Source organism: Electrophorus electricus, chromosome 1, assembly GCF_041902795.1.
Source record: "Electrophorus electricus isolate QZ-2024a chromosome 1, ASM4190279v1, whole genome shotgun sequence".
Taxonomy (NCBI): domain Eukaryota; kingdom Metazoa; phylum Chordata; class Actinopteri; order Gymnotiformes; family Gymnotidae; genus Electrophorus; species Electrophorus electricus.
In genome coordinates this window covers 41,571,995-41,587,983 of record NC_137497.1, presented here as the reverse complement: position 1 = coordinate 41,587,983, position 15,989 = coordinate 41,571,995, and the positions used below count along the sequence as shown (strand labels likewise).

Below are 15,989 nucleotides of genomic sequence, written 5' to 3'. Positions count from 1 at the left end.
AGGCTTCTTATTTCAGAGAACTTACAGAAGCTGTTCCTCACACGCATGTGTCGTGTCATACAAACCCAATGCGAGCCCCAGGCGAGCTGTCTCGGGGACCGTTCTGTGGTTCTCTTGTCGAAGGCATGAGCTCTGTCTCTGACCATTGGAGTTTTTATCATTTCTTTTTATTGATTGAGTTGGTCAACAACTTAATCATTTTCTTATAGTTAAGCCAAAATAAAACTTGATTGGAAATGTTATGGTTATCAATTTCGAAATATATTCATACACACTATATTTATATTATTGCACTTAATACATATTTTGAACTCAAACATGTCACATAACAGTCTGGACTGACATGGATTCGTTACTGACTGTGTCGGTTTTCTGTTCACAGCTCTTCTTGCGTTCTCTTTCAGAGTCTGTTGGAGCCATGTTCGTGAACATCCATGCACTTTTACTCTCTGGTTGGCTGGGGATTGCCTTAGGATGGGGCACGATCACTATCTCTACGTGTTCATTGGCTCGTTTCTCTGGTGCGATGGGTGCAGGCAACTCCGATTGGTTGCTAGTCGAGCGGCGCTGCAGCGCATGCTGAGTGCAAGAAAAGGAACGTTGCCGTGGTGCTGGCTGGGGAGACAGGAAGTGATGTGACGTCACCCTGGAAATGTCCTGCGGTTCGCGTTCTTCTTCCTCCGCTTCTGAAGTCACTTCCTGGAGTGTGCTGATTGGCCGGGATGGGTGACCGAGAATCCTGGGGCTTACCAGAGCCGTGGCGGATTGGTTTGGCATGGGGCGCCAGTTCTGGAGAGAGGCGCACTGTGCTCTGCTTGTTAGCCAGTCAGTGCTGAAAAGACCAATAACGTGGCTTAGAGACATTCTGGCAACACAGCCGATGAGTGTCATGAAGATAATGCTGCATTTTAGAGTTCCAGTCACAGTTTTGAGATTTCTGCTCCAGAACTCCTCTCACCAGCTAAGCGTATAGACATTTGTGAGCCAAACTGAGCATAGTGAGAACTGAACAGTGAATTTTAGTTTACTGAAAGGGGTTGGTTGTAGTTTACCTTGGGGGTGGTGAAGACAGGTCTCGGTTACCTATGACCCCAGAAAAGGACGAGCTTCTTCCTGGTAGGCTAGGAGGTGATGCCGCCCACGGGGAATACAAGTAACCACGATCGTCCCACAGCACCTCAGTGGCTGAGTCCACAGGAAATGGACTCCGCTGGAAACTGTGGGCCAATAGGAGCTCGAGCACCTGATGATGCAATGCTTCCTGAGCCACATCTATTGGCCGACGGCCCCTGCGGTCTGTCAGGTCTTGGTTTGCCCCATTTAAGAGGAGGAATCTGGCAGTCTCGTAGCAACCATGAAGGGCGGCGAGAAAGAGAGCAGTCTCACCCTGAAATTGGAAGATGGAAAGAATTTAAACTGACAAGATGACAAAGATTTAGAAATGTTTGCTTTTTTTTCAAATTCTGTTTCGTTTACCTTGTTATCCTGCAGATCTACTGCAGCACCGTAGCGTATCAGTATCCGAGCCAATGAGAGGTGATTTACTGAGCATGCCCAGTGCAGGGCAGATCTCCCTGGCAGAGAGAGTGGATTTAGACAGGAGGGAAAAAGGAAAGAAAACAAGGCCGGAGAGATTCCATCATATACAGAATAACAAAGGGAAGCATGCAGGATGGTTAGGGAGTTATGAAAGAAAAGAGACTCAGACTAATGAAAGCAAAGAGTAGAACTGTTGGAAATGTGAGAATGGGTGTGGCCTCGAGTGGGAGTGGGCGTGGCCTCAAATGGTTAAAGAAGAACAATGACAATGAGAGAAGAAAAAGAGGCCGTGTCTGAGGGAGCATGAGAGAGAGAGAAGCAGGGGAAGCTGCTATTTATACGTATTAAAAAACGCCCACGCTGAATGCGCCAAAGCACGTTAACTTTGTTCAGAACTGTCGTCAGGTATCAGGGGTTCTGGGATAGACAAGCAGGCACAGTGTGAGGGGAGCGAGGGAGCCAGTGCACACGTGTGAGCAGCGGGGGGGGGGGGGTTCAGAGGGATAGGAGGAGGAAATAGGAGAGGAGGGAAACGCATATGTTACTCCCCATCCACCAAAAAAAAAAGAAAGAAAAACACAAACAAACAAAAGCACTCTATCGTCCATAGTGACTCCTCCTGGCTGGAATTTAAAAGGCAAACATAAGTGCCACAGTAAAACAAGTGGCACATAAAATGCCAGCGAGGTCTGGCACCGAGAGGCTGGCAGTGTGTGACAGAGCTCAGCTTGCCCCGGCAGCTCTGGCAGAGCTGTGGTTCCCGCGGGTCGCTCTACAGGTTGAATGTGAGATCAGTGCCCACCGGTGTGGTCGGTGTTGTTGACGGGCACGCCAGCCCTCAGCAGTTCCAGCACCACCCGATCCAGTCCGCTGCGCACGGCTCGGATCAGTACGACGGAGCCGTCCGGGCCACACCACTGCACCGGGGCCGACTGTATGGGAGGAGTCACAAAGACACAGCGTGAGCCCAGCTGGAGAAATGCCCGTATCCTTTCTGCTGAGCGGCAAAAGGGCGGGACTTCTGGAAGTGGTTTGGACTTGATTTCTTAAAAATATACATTGGTAGACTACGATTACTTGCAGATCTAAAACAATTAATGAATTCATTAAATACTAGAATAGATTTTCAACATAAAGAATACATTATCCTTTGATATTCATTAAGACTAACAAAAAAGCCTTTACATTATATTTTGCTCAAAATAAAAGACAAAATACTGGCATCCCTGAAGACTGCCTTGGCAGGGGTGAAGGCAATACGTTTTCCCCTCTACGGCCCTCCACTCACGTTGGCCGTGGTCCGCTGCTGTGCAGGAGCAGGGCTCCTCTCCCACCTTGGCGCTGCTGTTAACGCAGAGAAATGGCAAGAAGGTGAAAGGAATCGGCATGAAACTCGTGCGTGTGAGAAGCTGTCAGTTTCTCCTGAAAAGGTGCACCCATCCTACCTTGTGTGGTTGGCTGCTGTTGGCTGAGCTCGAAATGCTTCTGGGCTGGCGACCTGTGGTCGCAGATTGTCCGAGTGATGTCCTCCATGGAGCTCTGGGTGACGTCTGTGTCGCTTCCGATGTCCAGGGCTTTCCTGAGAGGCCTGGAATCAGGGTCCAGGACATATTGCAGTAAAATATGGCACTGCCTCAGTTTCCTCTGACGTAGCTTAAGGAGTTCCTCTGGCTAAAGCGGTACTAGTTACGGAAATAAGAAAAGTAAACGGTAGTTTTCCCCATCCTGTACGTGCCTTTAGGGGTGGGAGCAGGACGTATGGAGAAAAGGCTATTTTTGTCTTTGTTGCTTAACGAGTGGGAAATGTTTCCAAGACCTCTGCAACCCACCTCGCTCCCTCCGCCTGCTATCAAGCACAATGAGGGTTCTTGGAAAAACTACGCTTAAGGAGCAACAAGATCAAGCTGGACAAAATCAAACCCTCGTCCAGACGGATGGGCTCACCGCATCTGGATGGCGTCCTCTCCGAGTGGCTCGCTGCGTCTCTTCCCCGTCTCCTTCCCTTTCTTCTTCTTCTTCTTCTTCTTCTTCACACCGCTCCTGTCCCTATCGCTGTCCCTCCTGCCCCGCCCCGAGCGCTGAGTCCAGGCCTTGCTGCCGTTGCTGTCGTCTGTGGCGGCGGACCTGTGGCGTGCTCTCTCGCCTCCCCCTCTCCTCTCCCTTCTTCTCCTGGTCCAAACAAGCAGTGCCACGCCCACCACGGCTAGGGCCACGCCCACGCCTGCTGCCACACCCACCACAGGCCACAGCCAAGCGGGCGAGTCTTCAATGTTTGTTAGAGAAGAAACGGATCGAAGAAAGAAAATTACGGTGGCCGTAAAGTGCCAAAAGCCATTTGTCAGTAGAGTGTATAGGGTAACGAAATAAACCATTTACAATCTAAACCCAAGTAATTATACACAAAATGTGCACATTGCTTATGATCCAGAGATCGTTGACATCAGTTGTCCATTAGTGTGTGTGCTGAACCCGGACGTACCACTGGGCACCCCCGCGATGGTTTCTTTCACTGCGATCTCTTGTTCGATCCCCCGGATGGCGACTAGCGAGACGAACTCGGACCGGACCAGGTCCGTGGCATGGTTCAGCTCCAGCATGGCGCTCAGGAAGCCCGCTCCCTCAGCCGCGTATGGGAAACAGGCGTGCTGCAGACGGGTGCATGGTCTGTTGTCCACCTGTAGGAACAGCAGTGACCTGGGCCATAATGGCCCAAATGCTCCAGTTTACTACCGCAGTCCTGAGATACCATGGCAAACATGCCTGGGTTCCTCCCTCCCAACTCTGCAAAGCTGCGGAGTACCGTGCAGTTCAGCGTCTCCCGTGCTTTAGCAGAGCTGACTCGCGTTAAGAGCCCAGACTTCTCTGGACAGGATACTACGTTTAAGACACAGCAGCCCGTCGGATCCTTCATATAGGAGACACCTCACCCAGGCTGTTTGGTGGTGCTGTTTATAACAATCAATACTTTAAAGGTTTAATACTATGTAGTAACATTTATTACCACATTTCTAAGGGCATGGGCTCTTGCACTATGAACATAAAGTGAATATAAAGGACCCAGTACCCGTTGCTCCTGTGGGCAGGTTGCTGGCGGTGCAGCTCTACCAGCTGCTGAGGTTCCAGGCTGGAGAGGTCACTACTGGTGGGGAAAGGCACTGTCCCCCTGAGTTTGACGCTAGTCTGGAGCAGGACACTGAGAGCCCATAGCAGTGACCCATTCTGAAACGGACCCTTCTGGAAGGGGATGGAGGTCTGCAGGACCAGCGTGCCCTTGGCCCAGTTGGACTGCTGGGTTTGGAAGCAGTCAGAGCCGTCCCACCCGCAGGGGGCGGTGTTGCAGCTGTGCTCGCAGTACTTGTTGTTGTAGTGGTCACGGCAGTACTGCACGTAGCCTGGCCTGAGAGAGGCGAGAGACACAGCCTGGTACCGTTGCACGTGCATGGGGGGGGGGGGGGGTGTCTTCGCTGGCGCACAGGGGGCGAAAACTCACCTGCAGGGTTCTTTGGCTTTGACACAGTCAAATCCATCTCTCAGGCACTGTGGAGCGGTGCACTCCTTATCACAAATGCCGTTGGCAAACTTGGCCTTGCACATTTTGTCGACAGGACAGCTGCTCCAGGGATCACTGAGATATCCTTTTAGTTTAGAGAGAGCAGGGGTATGTAACAAATGACACAGATCTACAAATCAGATTTTGGAATTAATATATATCGTAGAAACTATCCGTGGTACATTTGCCATGAATTGTCTTCACAGTATAATTTAGTGGTCATAGGAAAAAAATACCGTAAATTCTGTATGTTTTCATCTATGTACATATCGTTACCTTTCGGACAGAGAAGCCAAGGCTGAAAGCCAAGGCTGAAAAAGTGTGTCAAATGCAATAGAGACTGTGGGAGGTGAGTCCTGGGCCTGAACTGAAGGGAAACAGGAAACTTGGGGCCTGACACAAACAGGAAATGTCCAAGAGAGGTGAATGGCGACAGGAAATGGAGTGGAATGGGAGTGGGTTACAGTTGAAGGGCATCGCCATGGTGATGAAAAATGTAATGTAGCAGGACAATAGAATTACAGGTGTAGTAGATAATAACGTCCAGGTTTGATGTATCCATTGTAAACAAACAATGTGAGCAGAATTTAAGACAATGGCTCTGAAGTGACCCTAACTTCATGCTTTTCCTGACATTTTATGTTAAAGAACTGACGTCATTCGAATAGGCTTATTTCTTATGACATTATTTTGTGTTAAAATAATGATTAAAGCAATAATGATTAAAGCAATGGGTCAGAAGATAGTGGTCTTAAATGAAAAACTTTGGTTTAAAGATTAATTTGATATTATTTTGAAAAGGGCTATTGGCTGTCCTTCAAGACAGAATTCAAAAACGTAATCAAATAATACGCAAATGTACCTCATTACTTTAGTAACCAAGTAGTTCTCCACTTCCATTAAAAACTATTTCCAACGTCTTTCCAACATCATTCCATTCCATTCTGTTTATCCATCTCCATCCATCCATCCATCCATCCATCCAAATACATTTCCTAAATCACTGGCAGATTATTTTGACTCACCTTGACAAACTCTGCTGACAGGCCATAAGGTGAAGATGAGGCCAAGTAGCGGGGCCATAATAAACGCTCGGCCAGCCGATATCTCCTCCCTTTGGTTTCCGAATGCAGTATGTCAATCACAGGCCGTCTGGTATAAACACTGTCTCGCTGTGAGAAGTCTGGATGACCTTTTCTCCCAAGACGACTGTCTACGAGACTGTAGGCCTCCTCTCTGAGCTCCTACAGAGCAACACCTTTCAGCCGTGTGAGCGTCTGTACTATAGCCCCTACCACCATCACCAGCATCTCGCACGTCTCTCCTTTCAGAAGCACTGCAGATATCCGCATGACTTCCTGCTACTGTGTGGAAAAGATTAGAATTGTGTGTGTGTGTGTGTGTGTGTGTGTGTGTGTGTGTGTGTGTGTGTGTGCGTACAGTTTGCCGACGTGAGTGTTTTTTTTTTTTTGTTATTGCTTTAGTCTGACTTAGCACAAGAGGGGGTTACAATACAACTACTAACAGAGTTGCTTGGAACTTATTTCAGGAAGTCCAAAAATGACTCAAATTAGTTTTAGTAATGCCTGCTAGTGTGGGTAATCATTACCACTGAGCCCAACGGTGTCAATTCCATGTGAATTGGGTTTAAATAAAACAATGCAGTTAGTGATCTTGAAATAAAAATATACCATGATTTTTCTGTGCTGAATAGAGCAAAGCCTAATATTGTTACTTTATTGGATTACACTTTGACCTAACTGGGTAATAAGACCACGATATACAGGATAAGTGACTGCCTACACCAAACACTATGAGATTAGGAACCTTTAAATTAATTTTCACGTTTTTAGTTTTCTTCTGTTGAGAATATTCATGTGCTAACCAGTAGATGTCGCTGCAACCCTTGACCTTATCTTATTGGTCGACGACACACCGACTAACATGTCCTACAAATAAACTGTATATACTTGTGTATTAGACTTTGTTTAAAAAAAAAGAAAAGAAAAAAGATGCGTTTATTTGGCAGAGCAATTTCTTCAACATTCTAACGCTTACTGTAAGTCACGATAAAGGTTTGTCTGGATCTCTTTTAAACTGTCTGGGCATTTGACCTAAGGGGTTCCCAGTGCAGGTAGGCTAGCTGGCTACTTTCGCTTCAGACGCTCATTCACTAGGTCTTGAACTCGGCGCCATCGCGCTTCGCGATTGTCCCAGCTGCTGGGTCTATGTCAGCAGATAAGACTCCGTTATCTTCCATAACACGTGTAAGCTCGTCTTAAACGTTTGGTGGTCGAAGAGAATAAGAGGATAGCTAACAGTAGGAATTCTTAGACAGCTGCTTCGACTAAACTTTACCTCTTACAAAGTAAGTAGCCAGCTAAAAGCTCTATTTTAAAACTGTATTCTTATAGCCCAACTTTCGAAAGACGTTTTATAGCTAAAAGGTAAACGACTGTCCATGTAATGTTAATATAAGATTATAAGGGATAGCAATAGTGAAAGTGAAAGCTCGATCTCCGTCGTTTATATAATACGCCCAGGTTAGTCCTTTATATGTAACAGTTTGCATTAAATAACAGGACTTTATTAATTTATTATGACTATATTATGACTAAACCTTTTTGCACAACATCTAATTTCTTTCTTGCTATCAACCTGTTTGTCGTCTTGGACACTGCACAACAACCCAGCATGTTGTTGTTTGTTCTCCAGGGCCGGGAATGAAGGCTGCTATGGCGATGTGCGTGTTTGCGTGTCTGTTCCTGTGCGTGGACGTGTGCGTGGTTCTATCGCTCGGAGTGGCCCGGCTACTCGTCCAACATGCTTTTGTCACTATGTGGGTTGGCGGCCTGTTGAGATGGGGCCTCCTCCTTCTCGTAACCTGTTATTACCCCGACAGTCCGGCCTGGATGAGGAGCTTTGAGGGGTTCCAGACTGTGACCGTGCACTGTTTATTATACCCAGCCTACGGCACCCTCCTCTGGGCCTGTGGCCGGTCGACGGTGGAACTCTTCTGGGGTTGGCAAACCTGGCAAGGGGTGAGCAAGCACTTCATCTCGTCGTCTGTGTTTGGGTCATGCTTTTATATGTGTGCCTGGGATGGAGCTGCATGGCTCTTTGGGGACGGTGCTTATAGAATGTAAAACACCCTGTAATTGCTGTCCAGCTGCTGCAAGGTTACGCTGTTATGGCACTGTCTCTCCTGCTGTGGACACGCTACGTGCGCTCCATCTTCTCGAAGGCCTCTGCCCCGGCCCGGACGAAGGGACAGGGCTCCATCCAGAGGCTGCTCAGCTACGTGACGCCATTCCGCTACCGCTTCATTGCTATCATCTTCCTAGTGTTCATTTCTTCTCTTGGTAATAAACAGAAACCCTTTTTTTTTTTTTTAACCCTTTTGTGTAATTTAACTTTGCCCTTTTGAAATTGTTGAACAAGTCTGTGATGAAGTTTGTAATGAAAGCGTGCCCTAGAAAAATTAAAGTGTTTTGAGCTAATGACGTGCTGCTTTCACTTTCACTTAAGTGACAGTGCAAATGCTTTTGAGAATACTTTCATTTTGTATTGGAAATTCCCTAGATTTGTTTGCTTATTTGTATTACTCTAAAGCTCAAAACTGTTTCTTATTGTTTTGGGTTGTCATGAGAGCTTTGGTCTATAACCTGTTGTGTAACCTGTGGTGTAACCTCAGGGGAGATGGCCATTCCTTATTACACGGGGAAAATTACTGACTGGATCATGAAAGAGGATGAGCCGGAGGCTTTTAGTAACGCCATCAAGATCATGTCGATCCTGACCATCATGAGGTAAAACGCAGCGACTTTAGGATGAACCTATGCTGCAATAGGGGATGTGCTTAGCAAGGAAGCTGGATTTGTAGTCGCGGTCTCAGCATTAGAAAAGAGATCTAGTACTTTGCATTGAAGTGACCTGGAGTTTTTGCATAAATGAGTAATGGAGGGAGTGATGTATAGCTTGATCTTGGTAGTCCTCTACTCTAAGCCCTTTCATAACTCCAGCTGGACCAGGACACCTTCACTGCTTAACTGAGGTTGAAACCTTTAGGTTTCAAAAATAAAGTTTTGCAATTGTTTTTTGTATCACTCTGCTAGCTTTGCTAATTAATTACACTTGCTAGCCCGAGCAATGTGGTGAAGCCAGGTGGCTGGAAATAAGATGGGTATTTTTACTTTCTGAGCCTCACCCTTCCACCCCAGCTGAGTGCCGCCACTGTGTGTTGATCATGGCAGTTGATAGAGGCAGTTATGGAGGTGCTTTTCCAAAAGCTGCCACAGGTTGTCTCATTTACGCTCGTCCCTCTGTGCAGTGCTGTGTTCGAGTTCTTGTGCGACCTCATTTACAACATCACCATGAGCCTCATTCACACCTCCATTCAGAAGCAGGTCTTCGAGTGTGTGCTGAAACAGGAGGTCGCCTTCTTTGATCACACTTCAACAGGTAATCCATACTTACATGAATGTTATTTGCATTATGTTGGCAGGATGAAAAGACGAGCCGTGTAGAACACAACGACATTTATTAACAGACAAAACAAAGGCAACGTAGCGCATAGGCTAATGTGAGATCAATCACTGACAAACACCAATGACTGCATAATACTTATATACATACATGATAACAACATAATATGAGGAACAGGTGTGACATACAGGGAGGGCATGGCTATGCAAACGAACACACACACTCGGAGTTGCCTGGGAGGAGGGGGCCCTACCGTGAAACATTAAAGCTGCATTCTACATGTCATGTCTGTTTCCACTAGGGATATGGTGCTTAATGTGGAGTTTTTCTACATTCTTTGTTGAGCCACAGCCTACGTTGTTTTTACGGACAAAACACAATGTCTGCTTGACTTGACTGCCTATTGAGACGTGTGGCGTGGTGCAGGGACAGATCTCAGGTGGTTGGGTTTGTGTTCTCTGCAGGGGAGATTGTGTCCCGGATCACCACGGACACCAACACCATGAGCGAGTCCCTAAGCGAGGAGCTGAACATTCTCATATGGTACTCCATGCGCCTGCTCTTCCTCTATGGTTTCATGCTGCTCCTCTCCGTCCGACTCTCCATCTTTACAGTCCTCGGACTTCCCATCATCTGGATCATCCCAGAGTTTTCTGGAAGGTTCCTCCAGGTTGGTCAGCTTCAAACAAAATGCTACTAATTTTAATTATTTCCCATAATGCTTTTATTCTAATTATGGCTGTTCTGCATAAGCTTCATTGACAGATGAAGTAGAGCGCAAAGAGACGTGATATCATGTTGTGTCCCTGAGCTGTGAGGATCTCTGTTTTTTTCTAACTATCGCACAGTCATTTTTGAATGATCGATCAGTTGCCAAAATTCATTCACAGCGAATCCTTCTTTGAAGCGTCTATCTTTTCTGGTCTGTGTGTTCAGGAGTTGTATGTGTGATTTGCTTAATTGTTCGATGTGCACAGCCAAGCTTCACCAGTCAATGTTTCTCCTTTCAGGGACATTCCGTGAAAGTTCAAGACTCTCTTGCCAAGGCGAACAAAGTTGCCACGGAGACATTCTCCTGCATGAAAACAGTGAAGAGCTTTGCTAACGAGGACGGTGAGACGGAGCGCTACCGGATGCACCTGGAAGCTACCTACGCGCTGAATAAAGTGGAAGCCGCGGCTTACACTGCCTCCACCTGGACTAACAGCGTAAGAGCGGCCAGTAGACTTACCCATGATAACCAAACCGACCCTGGGTCAGAGTTCAGGAATTGCTAAAACAGTTTCCTTGCCATCCAGGAATTATGTCTGAATTATTAGGGCAGCGTTTTGACAGTTTTAAAGGAAAGGGGGTCACTCAGAAGCCTGTGATGTTTCCAGTGCATAATTGCATAATTGCAGCGATTCTTGATAGCGTGTAGTGTGCAAATGTATATGAAGGGTACTGATTAGCTTATGTTGCTAAGAGTCGACAAGGGCTAATGGAAACAAGTTAGCACTATTGTAATAGTGTTAACTATCCGCTGATAGCGCAACACCATTATGGATCCTATCGTTTGCTTTTCCATGATTTCATGTTCCTGTAAACATTCTGTTTCTACAGATGTCCAATCTGGCCTTGAAAGTCAGCATCCTATACTATGGGGGGCAGCTGGTGGCAGGAAGGGATGTCAGCAGTGGCGATCTGGTGGCCTTCGTCCTGTATGAGCTTCAGTTCAGTTCTGCCTTGGAGGTAAAGGGGCATGTTGGGAAATGTTCAGTGCTTTGTGTTGGGGTAAGATAATGTTGACTGACGTACGCACTGATGGGTGCTTATAGCTTCCTTGCCACATAACCTTAGTCTGGTTTTGATTTGCTGACTCACTGGTGACAAAATTGGTCTGCTGTTCTTGCAGGCTCTGATTTCCTACTACCCTCACGTGAAGAAGGCCATCGGTGCTTCAGAGAAGATCTTTGAGTATGTGGACCGAAAACCTGACATTCCACCTGAAGGAACCTTAGCTCCCGATGCACTCGAGGGTCACGTGCGCTTCAACAATGTTACCTTCGCCTACCCCAGCAGGCCTGGTGAGAACATCCTCAAGGTGAGTACATAAAAAAATCAAAACAAAACCAAAAGCAAATGGCTGCCTAATGCAGCTTTTGTCCTTTTCGTCGCACACAAGCTGCTGATTGTGTGGGTGTGGCTGGGACTTCCCAGGGCGCCTGTCTGGAGCTCAAGCCGGGCAAGATCACCGCACTCGTGGGTCCATCTGATGGGGGGAAGAGCACCATCGTCAGACTGCTGGACAGGTTTTATCATCCTCAGAGTGGCGAGATCCTGCTGGATGGAAAACCGCTGCAGAGCTACAGGGAGCAGTATCTGCACGAGAAGGTAACGCTGTTCGTGACCGCATGTTCATGATGTCCGACTGGTTTATATGTCTGATCTTCCCTTTGAAGTCTACAGCATAAAAAAGCACATGTAGCCTCGTCTTTCTGAACTGAATTAGAACCGTCTTCAGATACAGACATGTCACTGACAAGTGTAAGTACCAGATTCAAATCCAAGGAAGGATTTCTCAGTTAAATGGAGCTAAAGGTCTTTACTCTCCACTGGCAGTCACTCATTTTCTCACATAGACAAAAACCCCAGCTAAACAGACAAATAAAGAATAAAAGCAACATTACACTCTTCTGTTACAAACATAGCTTCAATACGCAGAAGTACGCAGTACCAGAACAAAAAAGTAACTCCAAGCCACCCTACCATTTCCACACCACCATGTCTGTTTGGGTTCCCTGTTACTCAGACAAGCTGTTTGTTTGACTTGTCGTTGGTTGATGTAGATTAGTGTGGTCGCTCAGGAGCCCATGCTCTTTGCCCGCTCCATCACGGAGAACATCAGATATGGGAAGGAGGATGTAACAGACGAAGAAGTGGAGGCTGCTGCCAAACTTGCTCATGCACACAAATTTATCAGCGACTTTCCAAAGGGCTACGACACTGGTGAGACTCAGTGAGCAAGAATGTTTGATTTCCTGAATACTTTATACCTGCTGTGGTCCTAATCTGTGTCACTATTACTTAGCTGTGTCCATTTGTGTGTGTGTGTGTGTGTGTGTGTTGCAGATACTGGTGAAAAAGGCAGCAAGGTGTCTGGAGGTCAGAGACAGCGAATAGCCATAGCGAGAGCTCTGATTCGGAGACCACAGATCCTTGTGCTGGATGACGCTACAAGCGACCTGGACACAGAGAGCGAACACATGGTAACACTACAGTCATGCTTGTAACAGAGTAATACCATGTCATACACATAATGCCACAGTACTACATTGTACTTATTACAGAGTAATACCATGTCATACACATAATGCCGCAGTACTACATTGTACTTATTACAGAGTAATACCATGTCATACACATAACACAGCAGTGCTAAATTATACTTATAGCAGAGTAATACCAGTCATACACATAACGCTGCAGTACTACATTATACTCATTATAGAGTAATACCATGTCATACACATAACGCTGCAGTACTACATTATATTCATTATAGAGTAATACCATGTCATACACATAACGCTGCAGTACTACATTATACTCATAACAGAGTAATACCATGTCATACACATAATGCTGCAGTACTACATTATACTCATTACAGAGTAATACCATCTCATACACATAACGCTGCAGTACTACATTATACTCATAACAGAGTAATACCATATCATACACATAAAGCTGCAGTACTACATTATACTCATAACAGAGTAATACCATGTCATACACATAACGCTGCAGTACTACATTATACTCATTATAGAGTAATACCATGTCATACACATAACGCTGCAGTACTACATTATACTCATTACAGAGTAATACCATGTCATACACATAATGCTGCAGTACTACATTATACTCATAACAGAGTAATACCATGTCATACACATAACACTGCAGTACTACATTATACTCATAACAGAGTAATACCATGTCATACACATAACGCTGCAGTACTACATTATACTCATAACAGAGTAATACCATGTCATACACATAATGCTGCAGTACATTATACTCATTACAGAGTAATACCATGTCATACACATACTGCAGTGCTATGATACATCATACCCTTGTTGATGATAGAATTACTTACCTATGCTTGTTTAACATGTTTACGTGTTTGCACTGGTGCATTAGTACTGGACGTTTGGCTTTTTGGCATTTAATCATGTGCACTAAGGTGAGCTATGCTAAATGAACCGCGTGCAACACAGAACCTCGTGTGACTTCACTCAGAGTCTGCAGATCTCCTGACTTCAACAAGTAGATCGTTGTTTTATTTACAGAGTGCACACTGCACAATGAGACCAGGTCACAAGCAGCAGGTGGGCCAGTCTGAGCACTGATTCTTTTCTGGCCTTTCAGAGTTACAGCAGGCACGATGTTTCTCGTAGTAGTGGACTGGTAGATGCTATTATTAGTTATTTGGCTGATTTTGATATGCACATTTCTTCACTGTTAGCTTTATTTACTTAATTCCTATGGTCTGAGAAGTTTGACACTGATTGGATTACTTATTCACCGCCTCCTCCCCAAACAAACAAATAAACACACTTTGAGCTGTGACTGGGGTGGTTTGGCAGTGGCTTATTAACATGAACAGCCTGTGTTTGGGTAAGAAGAGTCGATCAGACTATACACACTGGGTCCTATCATGTCCCACAGGTGTACCAGGCACTACTGCGCGACTCATCCCGCCGCACCGTCCTGCTCATCACACACCGGGCAAGTGGTGCCCAGATCGCCGAGCACGTCCTGTTCCTGCGCGCGGGCGAGGTGGTGGAGCAGGGCACCCATGATGACCTGGTGCGCAAGAATGGTGCCTACGCCGAATTCCTGCGTCAGCAGAACACGACCTTCCACCGCTACACAGACGCCGAAGCCGCAGACCTGCCTTTGGCGTAGGCCTGCTGCACGGAACCTCAGAATTAGCCAACGCCTAATTCTGAATCTACATCTGTCATTGTGCTAGATAAGCGTGATGTATTGTAATGTGGACTGTATTATGAACTGATTGTCATAGCTGGTACCGGGTCAGATTTTCAGCAGGACTGGGGTGGGTTATGTACTATAAAAGTGCAGAGGGCTGAAAGATGCTACACATCTAAGGGATCTCCATACTTGAGCACCCAGATGCTAGAGCCAAATGTTACAAAGAGCCTAAGTTAAGGTAGTCTCTATGTAGACTCGAATTGAGGGTAATGACACATCATTATTAAGCAGGACAATATTATAATCATGTACACAAATGTACATGTTAGAAGTGTTAGAATAACAGTTGCCTTAAAGTATCTAAATAAAGTTTATTACTTTGAGACAGAATTTACAAAATATGTGAGGTGTTCAGTGTGCTTTCAAAGGGAGGAAGGGAGGAAATCTGAACTTGTTTTGGGGTTTTCTGTGAAGAAATGTGTGATGTTGTTTGAGTCACACCATAGACAGCTTATTGACCTTTTTTGTTATTGCATTTGGATTCTTTCCAAAAGTTTTGATATTGATTTTGTATTTTATGCCTTCAGTTTATGTAAATGCTAGGATTTTAAAATTAGGTATAAATATCACAAACATTTCCTTGAAGATCAGCAATTCCAACATTATTTCCAAATAGTCCACGTGTAACAGTAGTATAAATGTTTTGTATATCTCCTTTAAGTCTCACTTTTCCCTTGAGCAGGTTTATCACATCTTGGAATTTTGTTCATGATTGGCAGCAATACATTTTTTGTTGTTGTTTTGTTGCTTTATCAAAAAGAGTAAGCTCAGGTATTACTCTGAAACCTCCCCAAGGCCAGTTAATAATTTTTACATTTAGTGAATGTTTAGTTTCTTTTGCTCAGTCTGTAAGTCTATAGGTTTATTTCCTGCGAGTAGATGTTATATAATAATGAAGTAGGTATTCATTGAAATAAAAGTAGATAAATAATTATGTTTAAAAGCTGTTTGATTTGAAAAGACGACCACTGCTTTTGTACCACACGAGATACGCGTACAAAACAAACAATACCTGGCAATCCTAACAACCTTTAAATGTAATTTGTACCTTTCATAGTTTTTGTTAATAAAGTTTTAGGCACAAAACAGTCATACTGCGTTGTTAGGAAATCCTCGGTGTCTTAGCGCTTTATTGCCATAGACTGCAGCGGGGGAAAACAGCCACCACTAGAGGGCGAGGAAAAGCTTTCGCTGCATTGATGCGTTTCCGTAATTGTGCATTGACGTGCTAGCTAGTTTTGATAGGCAGGAAAGGAAGCCAGAAGGGACCAATGGGAAGTGAGGTGGGTGGGCGGGGCTGCGGCGCGATAGGCCGAGTGCGTCCTTGCTATTTAAAATCTCGAGGGCGGAAATCGAAAGGCGC

General features: G+C 45.5%; 2 protein-coding genes across 9 annotated transcripts; one reads left to right on the top strand and one right to left on the bottom strand.

Moving 5' to 3' along the window:
• Window positions 1-127: 127 nt before the first annotated feature.
• On the bottom strand, window positions 128-6,440 carry notchl (notch receptor, like). 2 transcript variants are annotated; one of them, XM_027012295.3, is made up of 11 exons: window positions 6,115-6,434; window positions 5,030-5,174; window positions 4,604-4,936; window positions 4,019-4,233; window positions 3,484-3,802; window positions 2,985-3,127; window positions 2,828-2,883; window positions 2,342-2,471; window positions 1,477-1,574; window positions 1,053-1,387; window positions 128-832 (listed from the first exon to the last, which is right to left on the bottom strand). In XM_027012295.3, exons 1-11 carry the CDS (start codon window positions 6,170-6,172, stop codon window positions 322-324), a joined length of 2,343 nt encoding a protein of 780 aa, XP_026868096.3. In that variant the 5' UTR covers window positions 6,173-6,434; the 3' UTR covers window positions 128-321. The 2 variants fall into 2 exon arrangements, 1 of the variants encoding a protein (XP_026868096.3); XR_014125175.1 differs by lacking the exon at window positions 128-832 and having other exon boundaries at window positions 1,337-1,387; window positions 1,477-1,956; window positions 6,115-6,440.
• A 566-nt stretch (window positions 6,441-7,006) lies between these two features.
• Window positions 7,007-15,736, top strand: tap1 (transporter 1, ATP-binding cassette, sub-family B (MDR/TAP)). 7 transcript variants are annotated; one of them, XM_027012300.3, is made up of 13 exons: window positions 7,007-7,148; window positions 7,805-8,130; window positions 8,259-8,451; window positions 8,784-8,898; window positions 9,420-9,550; window positions 10,039-10,244; window positions 10,585-10,782; window positions 11,177-11,305; window positions 11,469-11,657; window positions 11,774-11,947; window positions 12,403-12,562; window positions 12,686-12,822; window positions 14,300-15,736. In XM_027012300.3, exons 2-13 carry the CDS (start codon window positions 7,813-7,815, stop codon window positions 14,537-14,539), a joined length of 2,190 nt encoding a protein of 729 aa, XP_026868101.2. In that variant the 5' UTR covers window positions 7,007-7,148; window positions 7,805-7,812; the 3' UTR covers window positions 14,540-15,736. The 7 variants fall into 7 exon arrangements, with proteins under 7 accessions (XP_026868101.2, XP_026868099.2, XP_026868100.2 ...); XM_027012298.3 differs by having other exon boundaries at window positions 7,022-7,164; XM_027012299.3 differs by lacking the exon at window positions 7,007-7,148 and adding an exon at window positions 7,226-7,457.
• The last annotated feature ends 253 nt before the right edge of the window (window positions 15,737-15,989 follow it).

Excerpts from the sequence above, each read along its gene's own strand:
- notchl (XM_027012295.3), bottom strand. The coding sequence starts at position 6,172 with ATGGCCCCGCTACTTGGCCTCATCTTCACCTTATGGCCTGTCAGCAGA. Across the intron at positions 5,175-6,114 it reads TGTCAGCAGAGTTTGTCAAG|GATATCTCAGTGATCCCTGG; the intron begins GTGAGTCAAAAT and ends CTAAACTAAAAG. Across the intron at positions 1,388-1,476 it reads TAGATCTGCAGGATAACAAG|GGTGAGACTGCTCTCTTTCT; the intron begins GTAAACGAAACA and ends TTCCAATTTCAG.
- tap1 (XM_027012300.3), top strand. The coding sequence starts at position 7,813 with ATGAAGGCTGCTATGGCGATGTGCGTGTTTGCGTGTCTGTTCCTGTGC. Across the intron at positions 8,899-9,419 it reads TCGATCCTGACCATCATGAG|TGCTGTGTTCGAGTTCTTGT; the intron begins GTAAAACGCAGC and ends CCCTCTGTGCAG. Across the intron at positions 12,823-14,299 it reads ACACAGAGAGCGAACACATG|GTGTACCAGGCACTACTGCG; the intron begins GTAACACTACAG and ends CATGTCCCACAG.